This window comes from Prionailurus bengalensis, chromosome D4, assembly GCF_016509475.1.
Source record: "Prionailurus bengalensis isolate Pbe53 chromosome D4, Fcat_Pben_1.1_paternal_pri, whole genome shotgun sequence".
NCBI classification, from domain to species: domain Eukaryota; kingdom Metazoa; phylum Chordata; class Mammalia; order Carnivora; family Felidae; genus Prionailurus; species Prionailurus bengalensis.
Genome location: NC_057359.1, coordinates 88,020,245 through 88,039,476, shown reverse-complemented (window position 1 = coordinate 88,039,476; position 19,232 = coordinate 88,020,245). Strand labels below are relative to the sequence as shown.

Here is a 19,232-nt window from a genome sequence, read left to right as displayed (position 1 = left end):
ACAGTTTAAAATGCTAACAACATCGATAATAGTAGCGCGCCCCCTCACCTAGACGTCACAGCAACTCAGAGAGGTCACAAATGACGTGACCATTTGGCAGGTGAGGAAACAGAGGCTAGGCGAGCTCTAGCCTGAAGCCGCTCACTGCCTGGCGAACCGGGGGCGTTACCCCCAAACCACACGACCCGGCTCTGGGCACTATGGCCTGGGGGCTGGTCTACGCCCTCCTCTGCACTTTACACGGCACCCCCCGCCCCCACTGAGGCGTGAGGACGCCCCGAGCTGAGCGCAGGGCCAGACATGACCCGGCGTCACCCCAACCCCTGGACGCAGCAGGTGGCGTCCCCCAACCCCTGGACCCAGCAGGTGGCGCCCAAGGGGCTCCCCGGCGACCGCGCTCGCCGAAGGAAAGACCCGCTGCTGCCCAGTTTGCCCCTGCCCCAAATCCGGGGAGTATCTGGCGCGGGGGCCACCCGGGGCTCGAGGGCCTCGGGGAGCGACGACGGGTGGTGGGGCGGGTCCTCGCTCCCAGAGCTGGGGGTGGGTGTCAGGAGCGCCCCGCTGAGCCTGCCTACGCTGCCCACCGGGGCCCAGCGGGCGGCGCAGAACCGGGCGAAGCTGAGGTCGCTCCTGCTGCCGCCCCTGCTCCGGGCCGGTGCGCCCCGGGACCCCGCGCCCCGGCCTGGACAGAGCGAGGACCCCTGCAGGGGCTCGGCCAGGGGGACCCCGGACTCCCGGCTCGCGCTCCAAGGAGAGCTCCTCCCCAGCAAGTTCCGGGAGTTCCTGCAGCGGACGGGGGCAGAGTGCGTCCGGGCGACGCCACCGAGTGAGGCCCCGCCCAGGACCCCAGGGGGCGGGGCGGAGTCATTTCTGGAATGAATGAAGCTGTGTTAGCTGAGGATGCCTGGCAGAGCCCTGACGACCGCCCCTTGAGGGCGGGTCTACCATTGCCCCTGTAGTACAGATGAGGAAACTGAGGCCCAAGGCCGCGTAACTGGGAAAAGCCTAGTGAGGACTGTCCCCAAGGGAAGGCTCATAGCTCTTCCCCCCTCCTCCTGGCTCCCAGCATCCTCAGCACGGCAATCAAAAAAGAGTGTGTCAGAGCACTGCCAGCACCTTCCCCGGTGTCCCCACTGTTCCTTCCCTTCAGACCTGCGGTGAGTGTCGCTGACCTGCTGGTGGGGACAGGGTTGCCATCAGTGCTCCGAGGGTGGGGACCCTGGCCACTCACGCCAGGTGTGGCTTGTGTGTCTTCAAGGGGTCAGTCATTGTACTTCCAGAATAGTCTTAAGAAGATTTTGCTGCGTCGGATACCTGCCCTGGGGACCCTGAAGAGAGATCGCTCGCAATTCATCACCTTCAAAAAGGCCAACCAGTGAGTTACAAGAGGCTGGCATTATGGGGGGTGGGAGAAAGCGTTTCTTCTGTTCTTTCCTCTGTCTTTCACCTGTGAGTCTATCCATCTGTCCACCGATACATCCATCTATGTGTCTATCCGTGAGTCGGGTCTTCTGTTGACCCGTCAGTCCCTCCATTCGTCGTGCGTCTAGCCGGTCATCCCTCTGTCCGCAAACTCTGACAATTCTACCCACCATCCAGGAATCCAATGATCAATCATCTACGAACCTTTCCACGCACTTGTAAATCCAGGATACTGTCCATCTGTAATCTCGTTATAAAGCCAGAGATGCGTCCACATGCCTGTCTGTCTAGCCATCCATCCACCCGTCCATACGGCTACGCCTCCTCCTGAGGCCCAGTCCTTCTCTTCAGACCTTTTCCCGAACTCATTCATCAGTCCGTCCGTCCATCCACCCACCCAGCCGTTCGTCCCATTCATCGGTCCATTTCTTCCTCTAACTCTGATTAGGTTTTACTGGATGTCAAATACGGGGGGGGGAATAAGACAAGGGATGGAGGCTGGAGAAGCGCCTGGGCATGAGAGCTTACCTGCACTCGATGCCACAGCTCTAACGGAGAGGAAAAAGAAGGCAGAAAAAGTTCCCCCAGCACACACAGGCTTAGACGGAGGTGAAAGGTGAAAAACATCGCCCATGAGTTTAAAGACCAAAGAGTAAATACGTGACATCCATGCCGTTCCTTCTCGTTCTGGGCCCATGGCTGACAGTATCATCGGATCACAGCATTTTCCCCCACTGGGCCTCGAACCCTCCCTGACACAGCGCTCCAGGCCGGCGCCACCAACGGATCGGCGCGGGTGCCGGGAGCGAAACCCATTTGCCAGCCCGGGAACTTTAAAGCAGTGGGGCCAAATAAACACACTTCTCCCCAAGATATAATAAGGAAAAGTATGGAACTCGTTATCCCCACTATGACACACGGCAGAGGGAGACACATTCGCAGCGTTTCGCATTGAAGACCGAATGCTTGTGCGCCTTATGGTGTGCGAGAGTCCCTGGTCGGCCCTGCAGGGGACAGCGGGGTGCGTCGGATTAGGCTCCGGGAGCCTTTGACGGGAGAAGCTGAGATTCCAGTCCTAGGGGCGGGGCTGGGGTGCACCTGTATATGGCCCTGCGGCCAGCACAGAGCAGGCAGCTGGGGGAGCGCTAGGTCCCAATGCCCATAGCCTGGCACTGTCCTGACATCTCCTGGCTTCCTGGCTCCTTAGTGGGCTGATGATAGGATCCCTTCCGGGGATCCACTCGGACACAGAGATGCAGTCGGATAAATGGCTGCGGATACGTCCATCTGTGTGTACTTAGAGTTGAACGTGGCGTTTCTGGAGAACAGATCCACGGACGGATCGGGCCGGCCCTTCTGCAGCCTTGCCCTTGAGGCTGAAATGAATAGCAGTAAATGCGTACTGGATGCCTCAAGTAAGTTATCGGAGACCTAGCACCCTCTTCTAAGGATGCTGTTAGCATACCTACAATACACAATACATAACTTAAAGGGGAAACTGCAAAATGGAGACGCGAGTGTGGGCTGCCCCGGGTCACGTGGCCGGGAAGGGCCGTATTCTCGCTGCTGAACGGCTTGCTATATAAGAGTGCCGGCTCTGGAGCTAAGATTCGGATCTCGGCTCCACCCTTTACCGGCCGTAGGACCTTGGGCAGTTGCAGAACATCTCTGTGGGCCTCCGTTCTCCTCGTCTGTAAAGTGGGACTACTAATCATGTTGCCCAGGGTGGTGTGGGCGTGACGGGTAGACTGATGCCCGTTACGTGCCTGACCCCATCGCCCGGCCGGCGTGGGTACTCGGGAGAGGCCGGCTGCTGGGGCTCTCAGGACGCACGGCGAGCTCTGGTCCAGCGGGTGTGTGTGGCCCGGGTGGAACGTGGGGCTGGGGACTCAGCCGGCCCCCTTGCCTCTCTCGCCAGGCCCCACGGTGTCCAGGCCCCCAAGCTCAAGACTGTGCTCGCTCACAGCTCCTCGGGAGAAGGCTCCAAGAAGCGTAGGCGCTTCTGCCCCTTCCGCGTGCGATTTGCTGATGAGACCCTGCGGGACAGCGCGCTCCGCTACTGGGAACGTGCCTTGGCAGGTAAGCAGACAGCAGGGGGAGCCCCAGGACTCCAGAAAGTTCCAGCCTGGAGCCCAGAGAGCAGAGGCCGCGGCCCTGGGTCCTGGGAGTGAGGGCCGCCCAGAAAAGGCCAGGAATCCACTGACCCTACGGAAAAGGTACCTGCACTGGCTTCTCCGGAGAGTGCCGGAGGCTCCTCGAGGGCCAAGGAGAGGGGCTGAGGTCCTGCAGAGGTGTCCCAACGTGGGTGGCACCAGGGAGCAGCCGCCATGGAGGAAACAATGGGTGCCCGGGCCCGGGCACCACGGGAGGACTTCTTCCTGCCAAGGGCTCGCACGTGTCATATCTGCCCACGTTGGGGACAGGCCCCACAGCCTCCTGACCCCACGTCTGGTCCCCTCCATGGCCTACAGGGGCTGAAGAAGACGGGAAGCCACCAAAAGCATCTTCTCCCCGTATCCATGAAGGCCTGCCTGGCTGAGGAGATGCCCAGAAAGGTCCAGAAGATCAAACCGTCTCTCTGGGGGAGGCAGGCACTGCCTGGTCCAGCCAAGAAGCCGGCAGCCACCGGGCCTGGGTTCTGGGATGGAAGTTTGCTCTCAGCTCTTTGGCGGGGGATGGATGTGGTAGTGTCTGCGTTGGCATAGTTTCCAGTGTTTTCTAAAGGTGTCAAGAGGCAGGTGGGAAGAATACCGTGTCCTTGCTCTGGTATAACCTTTATCACCTGCCCTGCCCGTCCCCCACCCCCCGGCCCCTTCTCCATCTGCCTGGCCTCTTCACTTCACAGGATCTAGCTGCCCCAGGGCCTCCAACAGCTTGCATCCATTTATTGAGCACCGACTGTGTGCAGTTTGAGCAGAGGCTGCTCCAAAGCCTAGCTGTGGGTTAAAGCCCCCAAATCCCGGACCTTCGCTGATTAGGAAGGGACCCTCCCCAGGCCCCTTAAGGTCATAGGAAAATGCAAATAGAAGCTGCAGTTTTGCCCAACTTCTCGTCGTTTGATGGGGAAGCCAAAGCCCCGAGAGCAGGTGACACACGGTGGCCGAGAAGAGAAGCCGCGGTTCCCCCAGGGAGACACGGTTTCGTGCGAATGGCAGTTGGCTGGGAGAAGCTTCCTTGTCAGCCACGGGCCCCAGGAGCTGTGGTCACATCCCGGGGCGCCAGAGTGGGGCTCGGCTGCTGACTTCCCAGCCCCCTCCATCCCTGCAGAAATCTCGGTATTGTCTCTGGATTTCGATGGGGGCGTGACTGGCCTTCCCACTACGGGAAAGAAGGCCCTTGTGGGGGCTGCCGCGGGAGTGGGTATGTGTGTCGTGGGGCACAGCGTGGGTAATAAAGGCAGAGACAGTCACGCAAGATAGTTTTAAAACCTGAGCCTTCTCTGGAGGCAGCCATAAGGCGCTGGGGAGCCTTGGGTTGCCATGGAGACGGGGTTCGGCCCAGCCTTGCCTGCCAAGGGGAGGAGGGGAGAGTGGGGGTGCCACCCGGTGCCCCCTCCAGGTAGAGTTCTCACTGGAGCCCTCTCTCCTCCAGTCCGGCAGGGCCACATCGAGAAGGGGATAGCCACCGGGTCAATGACATCAGAACGGGTGTTCAGGAGTGTCGGGAGATGGCTGGAGAGTTTGCCCAAAGCCCTGTGCCCCAGGGCCCAGGAGGAGGCCACGGCCAGCATCTCGTTCAGCTGGGACTGCCCGGGCCTGTGAGGCTTCCAGGGGGAAGAGGCAGGATCCACACGCATCGCCAGGGCGCCCCCCCCCCCCCCCGCCCCGTAGACTTCCCCACCCCGCAGCCGGCAGGCTAAGGGTCTGGGCCTCTGAGGGCCCCGGGGGAAGCCACGGGGGGACTAGGGATTCGGGGGCCGTGCAGCTCACAGACCTCTGTTCCCCTCAGGGCCCCCCAGGAGCCACAGGGCCACCTCTCTGAGGATGCCTCCATGAAAAGCAGCCTGCCCTTCATCCCCAGGGCCACCACCCAGAGGCCGCAAAGTGGCCTCAAAACCTTCCTGGAAGCCCACAGCAGCCTGGAGCAGGTGGACAGATCGCCCAGCTCCTGGAGCCAGAAGCTGGTAAGCCCCTGCTGGCAGCGTCTCCTAGAGCACCCCTGCCCAGCGGGGTGGCCGGGCCCCCTGGGGCTAAGGGGTGGGACGGATCCGGATCCCAGCCCCCCAGCCCAGTACTTGCGAGCGCTGGGCTCTCTTTGCATTTCCGTCTCTTCCTCTGGAAAACGGGGCTGACCCCAGTTGCCTGCCCTCTTGGGCAATGGCAGAGAATCCCCCTGGGCCCAGAGAGTCCCGTCTCCTGGCCAGAGGCCCCGCAGCGCCCAGCTGTTCCCTCCCTGTCACTCCAGGAGTCCTTCCTGCCCAGCGTGGCGCTGGTCCTGAACCGAGGCCGCCCTAAGGGCTCCTGCCTTCTGTGACGCCACAGCAGGCGCCCAGGCGAATGCCCACTGGAGCCCAAGCCCACGTGTGGACACGGGGCTGAGAAGAGGCCCTTCCTGTCCCACAAATAAACATACATTCTAGGTGGCTGGGACCTGCTGCCGGGTCTCACCCTACAAGGCTCTCTAGGTGCCAGACTGCTGCTTTCTGGGAGTCCTGGACCGAAGGGAGGGAGAGGACAAGGTCATGGCTGGGATGAGGCTGAGGGGTGGGGGCAAGGCACCCTCAAGGCCCAAGGCTTATTCCAAGTGAACCCCTCTCCTGGAAGATGGGAGGCCCTGCCACACCTCAAGTCTGGGACCAAGCCTCTGTCGACCTAGATCAGCCCACACCTCCCCCGAGCCCCAGCCCCAGCGTCTATCTACCTGCTGACCCCCACCATGGAGGGAAGGGGGCCAGACGCCCACTGGATGGACAAGCGTTTGCCTTCTGCGTTCCCCAGGCCAGGTTCACACCACCTGGTCCCGGGGGGGGGGGGGGGGGGGACGAGCAGCAGCGTGGGTGGGGGCCAGATGTTTCTCCCCCAGTGGTGGGGGGGGGAGGAGCGGGCGGTGCTCAAAATCACATCAAGAGGCGGCAAAAGACGAGGCGGAGGTTATCTGATCCCTGCACCGACCCCCACCGCCACCCGCATACAGCCGTCTGCCAGGTTGGGCCCAATCTCCGGAGCGAAGTTTAAGCCCCCTCCTCCCCCTTCCCTCTGTCCGCCAAGCTGCGCTGGGGCCCCAACCAGGTCTTTATCGCCACCTCCTGGCCAGTGAGGAAACAGCCACGGAATCCACACCCAGGCACCTGGCGGAGTAGGGAAGGATGGGACGCGGCGGGGGTAGGGGAGTTGGAGGAGGGGGGGGGGGGGCAGGGGAAGGACGGCTGGAGGGGACAGGCTGTGGAGATCTTAGGGCCAGGAGGGTAGTGGATATGGAAGATTTGCTTTTCAGGGGTGCCCTGCTTCCAGAAGAACGGCCACAGGTCTAGGCAGTTTGGAGAAACCCTGTGGGGAATGGGATGGGGGCAAGGCTACACCTCCCCTTTCCAGGGCACCGGGTGGGGTTTCGGTCCCTGATCCCCTTTTCTGCGCATCCGCGACACCCCCACCCCGCCCTGCTATCTCCGTTTCCTGGAGAGCCCGCGGGTCTCAGAGGAAGCCTGGTTCTACCGCACCCCCTCCCCGCGACCTTGCGCCGCCCCCACCTCGCCCTCTCTGAACCTCAGTTTCTCCCGGAGGGCCGAGGCGCGCCCTCGCCCCGCCGCCCGCTGCAGCGCCGCGCCGCGCCCACCAGGGGGCAGTGTTGGCCTGGCTTTGGCGCCGCCCAGCGCGGCCGAAACTTCTCAGCCTCCGGCGAAGGGGTCGGAAACTTTTCCCCTCGCGCTGAGCTCGCTCGCGTCTCCCGCCCGCGCGCTCCTCCCGCCGCGGGCCCGCGCCGCCGCCTTCCACCTGCCCCGGGTTCGCGGCGGACCTCGGGGGGACGGCCCGCTCCCCACACCGCGGCTTCCCACGGCGCGGGAAATCGAGGCCCGCGTGGAGCACACGAGGGAGGGGGAGGGAGTGGGGGCGGCTGGGACCATCCCGGTTGGCGTCCGGGGCGGAGGGAGGGGGGACCCTGCACCCGGGGCGGGGGGCGGGGTCCCGCGCCTCCCCGCCTCCCCGCGGCCTCGCCCATCCCCTCCTGGCTTCCTCCCCGCCCCGGGTTTCTGCTTTTCCTCGCTGCCCAGGCTGCCCTCCTCCCTTCTCTCTCTCCCTCTCTGCCTCCTCGACAACAGGGATTCTGTGTCAAGAGGGCCCGCCCCAGTGCCGGCTGTCCTGGGGGCTCCTAGAGGTCCAACACGCCCCTGGGCGGGCAGGGCTTCCTTGAACTTGGGGTGAGCAGCAAGGGGGGGAGGGGGGGAAGCAAGGGACCGAGGCTGCAGGAGGATGGGCGCCTTTCCAGGTTCTGTCCAGCTGTCCCCGGGTTCTGGGTCTCTCCCTCCCCCTCCTCCTCCCTGATAGCACCCAGGGTCCTCTCCCCCAGGGGTCCCCATAGGGCCCTTTCCGCGGGTGCATTTCCCCTGAGAGCTGGCAGGTGGCCAGCCCCCTCCTGGGCTGCAGGCAGAAGCATGTCTGGAAGGCCCGGAAAGTGGCCACGGCGGCTTCTGTCCCCCCCCTCCCCCCCCCCAACCTCACACCCACCGGAACGGACCCCCATGGGGGGCGGGGTGCACGGGCAGGTGCACTCTCCCCCACTCACCCCAGCTCTTCTGCCTCGCCCTGAGCTCTCATATCCCCGGGCCCCATTCCATCCCCGGCACCCCCGCACCCCTGCCCCTGCCCTGGGCCACGTGGCGGAGCTGTGTCAGACCCAGGTGCGGCCGTGGGGGCTGGTTCCGGCGGGTGGGTGGCGGAGAGGGAGGGGTGACCCCTGACCCAGGGAAGTGATGGAGAGGCAGGACGATGGCTGCTCCTCTCCCCTGCCTCTCCCTACCTCGCTGGACCTCTCCACCCTGTGAGGGCGTCGCCCGAGCCCCATTTGCTCATAAGGACTCCAAGGTGCAGAGAGATTAGGGGTCCTGCCCAGGCTGGCACACACGTGGGAGCCGAAGCTGGGACTGGGTCCTAAGCCAGCGCCCGGCCTCCGGCTCCTCTCTCAGAAACTGCTGTCAGTTCACGTGGGACCGGGACCCGGAGAGGTTAAGCTCTTTCTCAAGGTCACACGGATTAAGTGGCGGAGTCAGGATTCAAATTAGGCAGATGACACGAACACACAACTGCGTCACTTAGCAGGTGCCCGTGTCCCCGTGCGGTGTGGGCTCCCTCTCCCCCTGGGGCGAAGTGGAATGTTCTGGAAGACGCTTCCTGCCCGGGGCCACACTCCAGCACAAGGGCACCGGGGAGAAGCAGGGCACGATCAGGGAGAGAGGTTTTTTTGTTTAAAACAAATTTTTTCTTTTTAATGTTTATTTTTTAATTTTTTTAATGCTTGTTTTTGAGAGAGAGAGGCAGAGTATGAATAAGAGAGGGGCAGAGAGAGAGAGAGAGAGAGAGAGAGACAGAATCAGAAGCAGACTCCAGGCCCCGAGCTGTCGGCACAGAGCCCGACGCGGGGCTCGAACTCACGAACCGCGAGATCGTGACCTGAGCCGAAGTTGGCCGCTTAACCGACTGAGCCACCCGGGAGCCTCGATTAGGGGGAGAGGTTTATTTGGAGAGGTGGAAATTTGGGGAGGGCGTGGAGACAGGGAGTCGCAGGATTTCCCAGGGGGGATGAAGTGGGAAAGGCAGTCCTGGCTCCAGGCGGAGGGGCCAGCCGGGGAGACAGGCTTCTAAGTCCCTCTAGCAATGGGAACCCGAGGGAAGCCAGTCCCCAGTGGGGCTCTGGGGACATGAGCCGCCCTGGGGAACTCAGCCCGTTGCATTACGAAGGCACTTTGTTGAGCGCCTACTGTGTGCCACACACAGGCGGGGCCCTGGGCACGCAGCAGGCACCAGAATGATCAACTCGGCTCTCAGGAGGCCACAGTCCGGCGGGGGACATGGGCTCAAAGGGGCAGTTCCGGGACAGAGTGTCAAGCCTATGGTGGGGGTCCCGTGGCTTTGGGAGCACAGAGGGGGACCCAAGCCACTTCACGGGGCATGGGGTGGACACCTGGGCCTTCCGGGGCCATGAGATGGGGGCGTGGTGAGACCTGGACAGAGCCACGGGGAGCTCCGGGTAGGGAGGTGGCAGCCACGGTCTGCCGTGAGGCTTGTGCCACAAGTCCCAACACGGGCTGGGGGGGGGGGGGGGCAAGGGGCCAGAGAGGACTGGAAAGAAGCAAAGGCCGGTGTTCCACGAGCCATGAGGGGCTGTCCACTGCTCCTGGTCCCTCTGCCTTTGTCTGTCATTTATCTAAATCCCTCCCCCTCCCTCTCCCCAACATTTCTGCCCCTCTGGGCCCCTTTGTCATTCTCTCCTAAATATGTCCTGAGTGACAGATGGTCTGTACCTTCCAGGGGCTCCTGTCGAAGGCCATCTAAGCCCTGCTTGGAGACAACGCATGCTGCCTCCTCCAAGCAGCCCCGTGTAAGCCTCAACATTCTCCTATAAACAGCTTCAGGAAGCAAGACGTGCTCATTGTGTCCCCGGGGCCCATCGGAACCAGTTTTGGGTGCTGAGCAGAGTCCAACCCAGAAGCAGGGATGGGACCCACCAGGCTGGGCTCCGGAACTTTCCTGAAGGGTGCACTCGGACCCCAGGAGCGGCTTGCCTGCCATCTCCCATCAGGGGGCCTTGGGGACCACTAATGACTCACCCACCAGGGTTTGCCTGGTTTATTTTCTGCACCTGGCCGCTCTGGGGACTGCGGTGACACCCCCAAGCTTCCAGGGAGCCCCCCTCCCCCTGCTGGGCTCTGGGCAGGCTTCCCGCTCTCCCGGCTGCAGGGCCCAGCAATCCCCTAAAAGGATCTTCCTACAAGTACCTGCTGGCTGAGACACTTTCCAGGCACCTTGAGGACCCGGACTGTGTTCTCCGGGGGAAGATGCCCCTGCCCACCGCCCCCTCCCCCCCCCCCCGCCCCCGGCCAGGTTGGCTCGCGAGTGACTTGTAACAGCCACAGCCATTCTGTAATATCAACGAGGGCGAGCAGGACAGACCTGGGCCTTGCCCTCACCGAGCTTAGAGCGCAGCCGGGAGTCAACAGAGGAATGATGACTGTGTGGCAGTTACTGAGCTGGTGACTGCTGGTGGCAGAAGGGGTCGAAAGACGGCCAGGTTTAAAGCTTACCTATCCAGGAAGGGGGGCACAACTCTGGGATGCAGTAGAGCCCCGAGCCCAAAGTTGCAGATGAAGAAACAGGGCGCAGAGAGGGTAAGTCACTTTCCTAGGGTCACACAGCTAAGCTCCAGAGAAGGTAACAGTGGCTCATGCCGTGATGGGAGGGGGGGGAAGCACAGGCGGGTGTGCGGGGAGTGCAGGGCAGAAGCTCCGATTTCCTCCTGCCGAGAGGGCAGGGCTGCAGCCCCCTTAAGCAGGCTGGCTCTGGCTGCTGCTCCTCGCTCCTCGGTTCCACTGCTGCTCCTTCATTCATTCACAGAACACATTAATGGAGCACCTACTGTGTACCAGGCTCTGTCCTGGGCTCCAGGAACAGAAGAGACGGTGTTCCTAGCTCAGGGGGCCTTGGTGAGGGAGATCCAGAGGGGCCCGGCTTCACCGATGTGTGACTCCTGTGGGAGAAGGGCCCTGCACCGGGCTTAATGGTCTTCTGGAGTGATCTAGAAATTCTCAATCCATTTTATTTTAATGATTTACTTGGATCGATCTATCTATCTACTTATTATTTTGAGACAGGGAAGGGGCAGAGAGAGAGAGAGAGAGAGGGAGAGAGAGAATCCCAAGCGGGCTCTGCGCTGTCAGCACAGAGCCCCACAGGGGGCCCGATCTCACGAACCCGTGAGATCATGACCTGATCTGAGCCGAAGTCAGGAGTCGGACGCTTCACCGACTGAGCCAGCGAGGTGCCCCCCGCGATGGACTGTAAGCAAGGAGCCTTGCGTTTCCGTTCTGCCCTGGGGCCTTGCAAATTGTGTGGCTGGTCCCGGACACAGACGTTAAACTGGCGAGTGCTTTGCGGGGGCCACACAGACTGCCCAGGAAGAGGGTTCGAGCCACCCGCAGGTGCACTGGCCTGAAGCCTGGACCCCCGCCTGGCTGGTTGGAAGGCTTGTGGCGAGTTCCGGCTGGCTGGGCAGAGATGGAGAGGCCAGACAGAGGGAGGCCGGGCAGATGGGCAGATACAAGCCCCAAACACCAAACCCCTCCCAGCACCCAGTCCTGGCCCCTCCCACTAGGTAACCCTGTTTCCTGGGCACCTTCCAGAGATACTCCGCGCACAGACGAGGGAGTATGGACAGGCCTCTGTTTTTATAGTGTAATGTCAATTCTCCATACGTTCTGTATCATACACACTATTTTGCACTTTGTGTTCTCACTTCACAGTCTGAGATACCATAGAAGGCTCTTTCGGGGGGGGGGGTCGTTTAACTTTACTGATGGAGACATCCGGACTGTCACCCAGCAAGGGTGGGCGTTCTGGTCACCCATGCACAGTGCCTGCCTTGGCCAGACACCCAGGCCTCCCCCGCAGCCCCTCTCCTGTCCTCAACAGGTAAGAATTGGGCAAAAGACCCTTCCAGCCTGACAGAGGCACCAGAATGGAGCTGGTGGGGGTCCCAGCAAGGCCAGGAGGGTGGGGCTGGGCCAGGTGGCTTGCTGGGGTGGGGGGGAGGGAGGCAACTGAGGATGCCTGGCCCCCCCGCCACCCCCCCCCCCAAGCCCCAGCCCTAAGGCCCTGTGTCTATTGTCAGGGAGGGCTGGCCTGGGGCTGTGATTCAGCATTTGGGTTCCCAGAGTTATTTTTATTGTGTTTTGTTTATTCAAAGCTTGCCTTTGAAGTCTGTTTCTAAGCCTCCCCATCCCTGAGAAACGAGCCGGTTTGGATACAATGTGCAGTGTTGCTTGGCCTTAAAAATACTTCCCTTTGAGTTAGGGGCTCATTGTCTCTGCGCACACATGCCCCCCCACCCCCACGTGTGGGTGCGGGTGGTGGGTCTACAGGACAGCTTAGCACCCACCTGCAGGGGCTCAGCTGGGGGCGGGCAACACGCAGCCCCTCGAAAGTTCTATAAAGGTGGACCCTCCAGGCACAGGGGACGCCGTCCACGCTGGCTCCAGGATGCTCAACTTTTGGGGGGTCGTGAGACTTTGTGATGAAAACTGAGGATCTTCTTTCTCAGTTCAGAAAAACGTACCTACGCCCAAAGCTTTGCAGTCAATTCCGGGAGCTTCTAGAACCTTCGGAGGACCATCCACAGACCCACTCCCTTCAGTTTGTGTGTTTATTTACTTATTTATTTAATGTTTATTTATTTACTGGGGGGAAGGAGCAGAGAGAGAGAGAGAGAGAGAAGAAGAAGAGAGAGAATCCCAAGCAGGCTCCATGCTGTCGCAAGGGCTCGATCTCACAAACCTTGAGATCGCGACCTGAGCCGAAATCAAGAGTCGAACCCTTACCCAGGGGACTGAGCCACCCAGGCGCCAGTCCCCTCCCTTCAGTGTAGAGCCCGTCCCTAAATGAAACTTCTGGTCAGCCTTTTAGTAGCTAAAAGTGAGCACTTACTCTGTTTCAGGGGCTGTGCTATGGGGTTTCTCAGATTAACTCATTACCTCCTCACAACTGAGGCACAGAGAGGTTGGGTCCCTCACCCAAGGTCACACAGCCCGCAAGTGGCTAAGCCAGGATCTAAGGCCAACCAGTCTGGCCCAGCCTGCACTCCTAACCTAACATCTGTGCGTGTGCGTGCACACACACACACACACACACACACACACACACGGTGCCGGACATCTGAGTAAACCTGTGGGTTAAGTCCGGAGAGACGTGGGGATGGAGAGCCCCAGGTTAAGCGGCCAGGCTTGGGGTCTGGCCAAGCAGGGTGACTGGGGTCCAGTCCTTTGTGAGGGTCAGATGAGACCCACCTGGAGATTCCCTTCGCCTGGAGCCAGCACAGGGGCACCCCCACTGGTGGAGGTGATGTTACCGCCAGGGAAGGAACCGAAGGAACCGACAGCGGGGGTCCCCGTGGTGCAGACGCCTCCTTGCGGTGACTGCTACCCGGCATGGCCTTCCCCTTCCCTCCCTTGTCTCTCCCTCCTCTCTGCCCCTCTTCCTCCTTTTCCCTTCTCCCCCCTCCCCATCCACGGAGGAGGATACGTCTTGCCCAAACCCACAAGCAGCTGTGCGTCCCGTGGTCCAAACAGCCCACAGCACACTTCTGAGAAGCCCAAACCAAGTCCGGGTAGCCCTGGGCTCTCCCTGGGAGGCCTCCCCTTGGCCTCCTGCATCGGCTGAGCCCACAGCACTGACTTGGCCGAGGCAGGCTCCCCCAAGACCCGGGTCCTGCCCCCTCTGTCTCTTCCCGGCTTCTCCGCCATGCACTGCCCCCCTTACTCTTGCCGCAGGCTTCTGGTCGCTTTACTCTCCTGAGCCAAACCCCTTCATGGCGCAGGACCTTTGCACATGTCTTCCCCGCCGCCTGAAATGTTCTTCTCACCAGCTTCACTGACTCCTCCTTAAGATCAGGTCTCAGCTTAGATGTCTCCTCCTCAAGGAAACCCTCCTGGGTCAGAAGCGAACAGCGGTAAGATTGACTGCCACACCGGGGACCGTTCTCGGCAGGCCCGGAGTTCAAGGGCGTAGCCACAGAATGGGGGTCGACAGAGTCCGCCACACACGAGGCCCCCGCCATACCTGCTGGGCAAGGAGAAGGGATCCTCTCTGTGCGACTCTCCCTGCTATGTTCTGTGCCTCAGTTTCCCTGCCTGCAAAACGAGGGGGTGGGTCACCCGCCTGTACTTGCCACGCGATGATGTTCTAATGCTCCCTCTGGGTTTCTGGCAGGGATCATACACTCATTTCACGGTAGTTGACTTCCTTGATTATCTGATTTTCCAGGGAGGAATTTTAAATCTGTGGGTGGGGGTGGTATGTGCCTCATACCCGGGCACCCATCCCGTCCCACCAGCCCGAGTGCACCTGGCATCCCGGGGAGGCCCGTTAAAACTGCCCCCTCTTGGCAGCTAAGGCCCTGTGCAGAGAAACCCTTCAAGGGCTCTTTAACTGCGTTGCCTGGCCCGTGGGGGTGGGCCGATGACCATGGCAACGGCAGTCCTCGCTCCCACCAAAGCTATCAAGTGGAGCGCCGGGGCCCAGGAGCCAGACAGGCCGTGTGCAAAGTCGGCCTCTGTCACTTCCCGGCCACTGCGGCCCATCCTCCACTTCTCTGTGCCTCTGTCCCTCTGCTGAATAGCAGGCATAGACCAGCACGTCCCAGCTGGGGTTCAGGGGCTGACTCAGCTGGTTCCTGGCCTGGAAGTTGACATACGGTTAAGTGCTCCGGGGGTCAAGCGCTCCGGTTTTCTCACCCCCGCGGCAGCGGCTAAGCCTCAAGTCCCTGGAGCCAACAGAAACCTAGGTCAATGCCCGACCTGGCTGCTTAGCTGGCCGTAGGACCTCGCGGTGCCTCAGCTTACCCATCTTAAAATGGGGGCGACGGAGACACCTTCGTCTTGAGCTGCTGCCCGCTGTCCGTGCCAAATCAGTCATCGACCCTCATTATTCCCACCCTGGCCTCACCCTGCCCCTCGCCTGGGTCCTGGGTACGGGGGCAGCGGGCCCGAACAGCGGAGCGCAGAATCCACGGGAACCAAGGGCATCGCGTCCGCACAGCGTGCCTCTGGCTCCGGTTTTTTTGGTTGTGCGACCTGGGGCAAGTCCAGTCCCCTCTCTGGGCCTCAAGCTGTTCACCTGGGGAAGGATGTCGCTAACCACCCTGTGAGGCTTCGGTGGGACAGCGTGTGGCCATTATCGTTGTTACTGTTGTGACGTCAGAAAGTAGATTTCACAAGAAGGGGTGTGTTCAATCTCAACCGCGGGGAAGGACGGGCAGCGTCGACTCCTTCAAGCTTCTGGGCACCGTGGGCGGGTAGGGTGGGAACGCTGCAGGGGCGGGGGGTGGGGGGGCTCGGAGACTTCCCTCCCGCGGACTGAGGGGCAGTGAGGGGCAGGTGCGCCACCGCGGGCCCCGGCTCCCTGCCCGATCTCGTCGGTCCAGACGTCCCCGGTGTCCCCCAACGTCCCTCCCAAGAAGGCCCCGCGCCGAGGCTTCCTGGGCACGGGGGTGGGGGGAGTGGGGGTGGGGAGAGGTGCCCGAGGCCCGGAGAAGGGCAGGGACCGGCCCGAGGTCGCGCCGCCCCGCCCGGCCCCGCGGCGCTGCTCGCGGCCGTGCGCGGACTTGCCCGGCAGGGACGTGCGGGGCCTCCCGGAGGTCTGCGCCCGCCCAGCCGCGGGATGAAAGGGGAATCCGCCGAAACCTGCCTCCCGCCCCGGCTCGCCCGCCCCTTCCGCAACCGGATCTGGCTGGGGGCGCCGGGCTTTGAAGTCGGCGCAGCGGCCCCCCCCCCGCGCCCGGCCGGCTCGGGAGCCTCCGGGAGGCCGACTTGAAAGGGCGGCCGCGGTCGTCCAGCCTTTCCCCGGGCCCCGCCCACGGAGGCGGGGGTGGGGGGGGAAGCCCCGCCCCAGGAGCGAGGGGGCGGGCTGTCCTCGGCGTTCAAAGCCCTGCGGGTGGGTGCGCCGCCTCCGCCACCCGTTGCCACGCTTCCCCTCGGCCCGCGGGCCGGACGGAACGACTGTGGTTCCCCGATATCGCCCCGTCCCGGGCCCTTGCTGTTCCTCCTGCCAGAAACGCCCTTCCCAGCTTTGACTACCCGACCTTAGGGTCGGCCCCTCGGTCTGGGCTTCGTCTCTTTGCGTGGGCCTGCCCGGAAACCGCTCCCCCTACCCCCCTGCCAGGCCCCCACGGCCTCAGCGATCCCCCCCCCCCACCGTCCCCCACACCGTCGCAGCGCAAACTCTCCTAATCCTCCACCTGCTGCCCCCTAGCTGTGAGCTCCAGGAGGGCACCCTCGCAGCCCCCTGCCTGGCCCTGGGTGGGTGGGCGCCGGGAAAACAGAGAGGAGTTCTTCAGTCATACCAGTCATGATACTAAGAAGCCTTTGGGGCAAGCCAGCGTGAGGGGGGGCGGGCAGCGGAGAGAATTCCAGACTCCTAGGGTACATCACAGGTAGGCGTCCGCCATATCCTTGGATCACAAAGCTGGGTGACCTTTCTCCCCACCTCCAGCCGGGGCCTTGTCCTGACTGCACAGGGCCCCCAGCTGCTGCCCTTGGCATCAACCACTGACGGCCCCAGCCTCTTGATTCCCTGCCCCGGGATCCCATGATGCTCTGCGGCATCATGGGCGCTGAACCCTCTGCTCAGTCTGCTGGTTTCCTGGGGCTCTCTCAGCGCAGTGCTAGGTAGGGCTCAGCAAAGAGAGCCCCCCCCCTCCACCCCCCCCCATCCCCTGTCCCACCCCAGGCTAGATTCCATCCTGGGACTCTGTTCAACCAAGGCGCCTCAGAGGGAGACAGGGCCCAGGTACCCTCCTTTGGGGGGGTTTCCATAAGTTAAAAAACACAGAAGCAAATTGGCCAGGAGCCTCCAGTAGGTTCCAGTGTCTCAGGAACTGAGGTTTTTACACACACACACACACACACACACCACCGTATAACTGGCTATGTACATGCACACAGACCCCAGGGCAGCTCTGAAAGGGGCCCTCCAGTGCCTCCCCAGGAGGAGGAGAATGGGGGGGGGGGTCAGGCAGGGTGTAGGGGGTGGTGGTGATGCAGGGATGAACGCGCTACCCGCAGGAGCGCCTGCCTGGGTGGGCAAAGCCAGATGTGAGCCTCAGCCTCCCCTCCCCGCCAGCTCCAGCTTTTCTAGAGACCTCGGAGCTCAGCTTTCCTCTCCCCAGGGCATTGGGCATTCTGTCTGCAGCTCCCTACTACCGCCACTCCCGCTTTCCCCAGCCCAGCCCACCCCACTGTGCTGTGTGCTGGGTTCAGCAGAGGAGAGAGAGGACAGAAAACAGGGGGCTCCCGTTGTGGGGGGCAGCAGGCAGGAGAGCTGACCCCCACCGCTGTCAAGCTTCTCAGCCTGTTTTCTCCTGTTTCCCAGAGGGCTGGACTCATCTCCTCCTTCCCACCTTTAACAAATGTTTACTGAGCACCTACTGTGTGCCAGCGTGGGCAAGGGCAGATCCATCCCCGAGTGGGGGAAACAGACAAATAAAATAGACCTGCACATAAGGGCTATGATGAAAGAACTACAGGCAGCTCAGAGAAAAGGCTCTAACCCAGCCACAGACATCAGGGAAGGCTTCCTGGAGAAAGTGGCAGCTTGGAAGCAAAGGCCAGGACGGGGAGAGTTAAGTGGTGGGAGGGCAGAGGGCACCATGAGGGGGCTGGATTGTGTGAGTGGGAGACACGGGAAGGACCTGCCGCAGAGGGGGAGGGCAGGTTGGTGTGGCACAGGCCAGGGGGACCGCGCAGGGTCTGGGTAGGTGGAGCAGGACCCCGCAGGACCTGGGCACCTACAGAACCAAGCCCAGGCTGTCCCCACTCTTCCGGTGAGGGGACTCACTGGGTGGGACCCACAGAAGCAGGAGGGATTAAGTTGGGCTAGAAGAAAAGCCCAGCCTGGATTTCAGACCACCTGGAACGGACTGGCCAGAGGTGGGAATGGAGAAACGGGAAGCGAGGCTCCGAGGAGGAGGCGTGCTGGTGGGGGCTGGCCCCCACGTGGCCGGAAGTAGAAAGGGCCTGACCCGCTAGCCTAGAATACCCTTTCTTCCGACTACCTCTTATGGAAGAGATCCCTGGCAGACTGCCTCCGGTCCCGGCCTCCCGGCTTATAACAATAGGGAGAATCATGATCATTGCCACCATCATGGCAGCTAACGGGTATGTAGTATTGTCCTTTGAAGTCATTCCTATAATCCTCACAACAATCCTTAAGTATTGGTCAAGTCAGCTGCCCCTGGCCGCCCAGCCGGTAAGTAGCAGAGCTAGGATTTGAACCTAAGGCCCTCTGGCTCCAAAGCTGATTGTCTCTATGGTGTTCGACTTGACTGAATGTGCTGTTGTCTCCATGTGCCCCATTAATGGACTGGGTGCCCCTCGATATGGGTTCCTCCCCCTGCCCCTTGGGCTGGCTCGGGGCCCGGGCTGTGGCCTCCAGGACTGAGCCTGGCCTGATCCAAGGCGACTCAGAGAGGCCACCTCCTGAAGTTCCTTAGACACTGGTCACCCGTCTGCCAAGCCCCCTCCAGATTCCCTGCAGGCTCCAGCTTCAGCTTGTCCAAACATCCAAGGTTCCGAGCCTTTTCCCAGCAGTGTGTGTGTGTGTGTGTGTGTGTGTGTGTGCACATACGCAGGGCACGGGGTGGGTCATGACTTTTTCTGTGCCTGAAACACAGCTATCAAGATTTTTTAAAGACACGTTTGTGATGTCGTAATAAGTGTGCTTCTTTATTAAGCACGAACAAGGTGCAGCAGCGGGTATAAAACGCAGGAGTGAGGAAAGGCCCTGATAAAAAAGAGGCGGGAAGATCAGCGTCAGAGAGAGAGAAATCGGAAGATGCTTTGCCGTTGGCTTTGAGGAAAGAGGAAGGGGCCGCAAGCCAAAGACTGTGGGCAGCCTCTAGAAGCTAGAGAAAGCAAGGAAACAGATTCTCCTCTAGAGCCCACGAAGGGAACACGGCCCTCCGACAGACACCTTGGCCTTGGGTCTTCTGACCTCCAGCCCATAAGAGAATAAATGCGTGTCGTTAACGCCACTAAATTTGCGGGTCATGGGTCACAGCAGCCACGGAAAACTGATGCAGAAGGCCTGCACCACCTCACCTCCAGCTTAGCC

General features: G+C 61.7%; 1 protein-coding gene across 1 annotated transcript; it reads left to right on the top strand.

The window, feature by feature from the left end:
* Positions 1 to 300: 300 nt before the first annotated feature.
* CD4H9orf50 (chromosome D4 C9orf50 homolog) lies at positions 301 to 6,041 on the top strand. The gene is made up of 7 exons (XM_043565880.1): positions 301 to 826; positions 1,067 to 1,157; positions 1,259 to 1,375; positions 3,341 to 3,501; positions 5,014 to 5,179; positions 5,371 to 5,545; positions 5,827 to 6,041. Exons 1-7 carry the CDS (start codon positions 301 to 303, stop codon positions 5,893 to 5,895), a joined length of 1,305 nt encoding a protein of 434 aa, XP_043421815.1. The 3' UTR covers positions 5,896 to 6,041.
* The last annotated feature ends 13,191 nt before the right edge of the window (positions 6,042 to 19,232 follow it).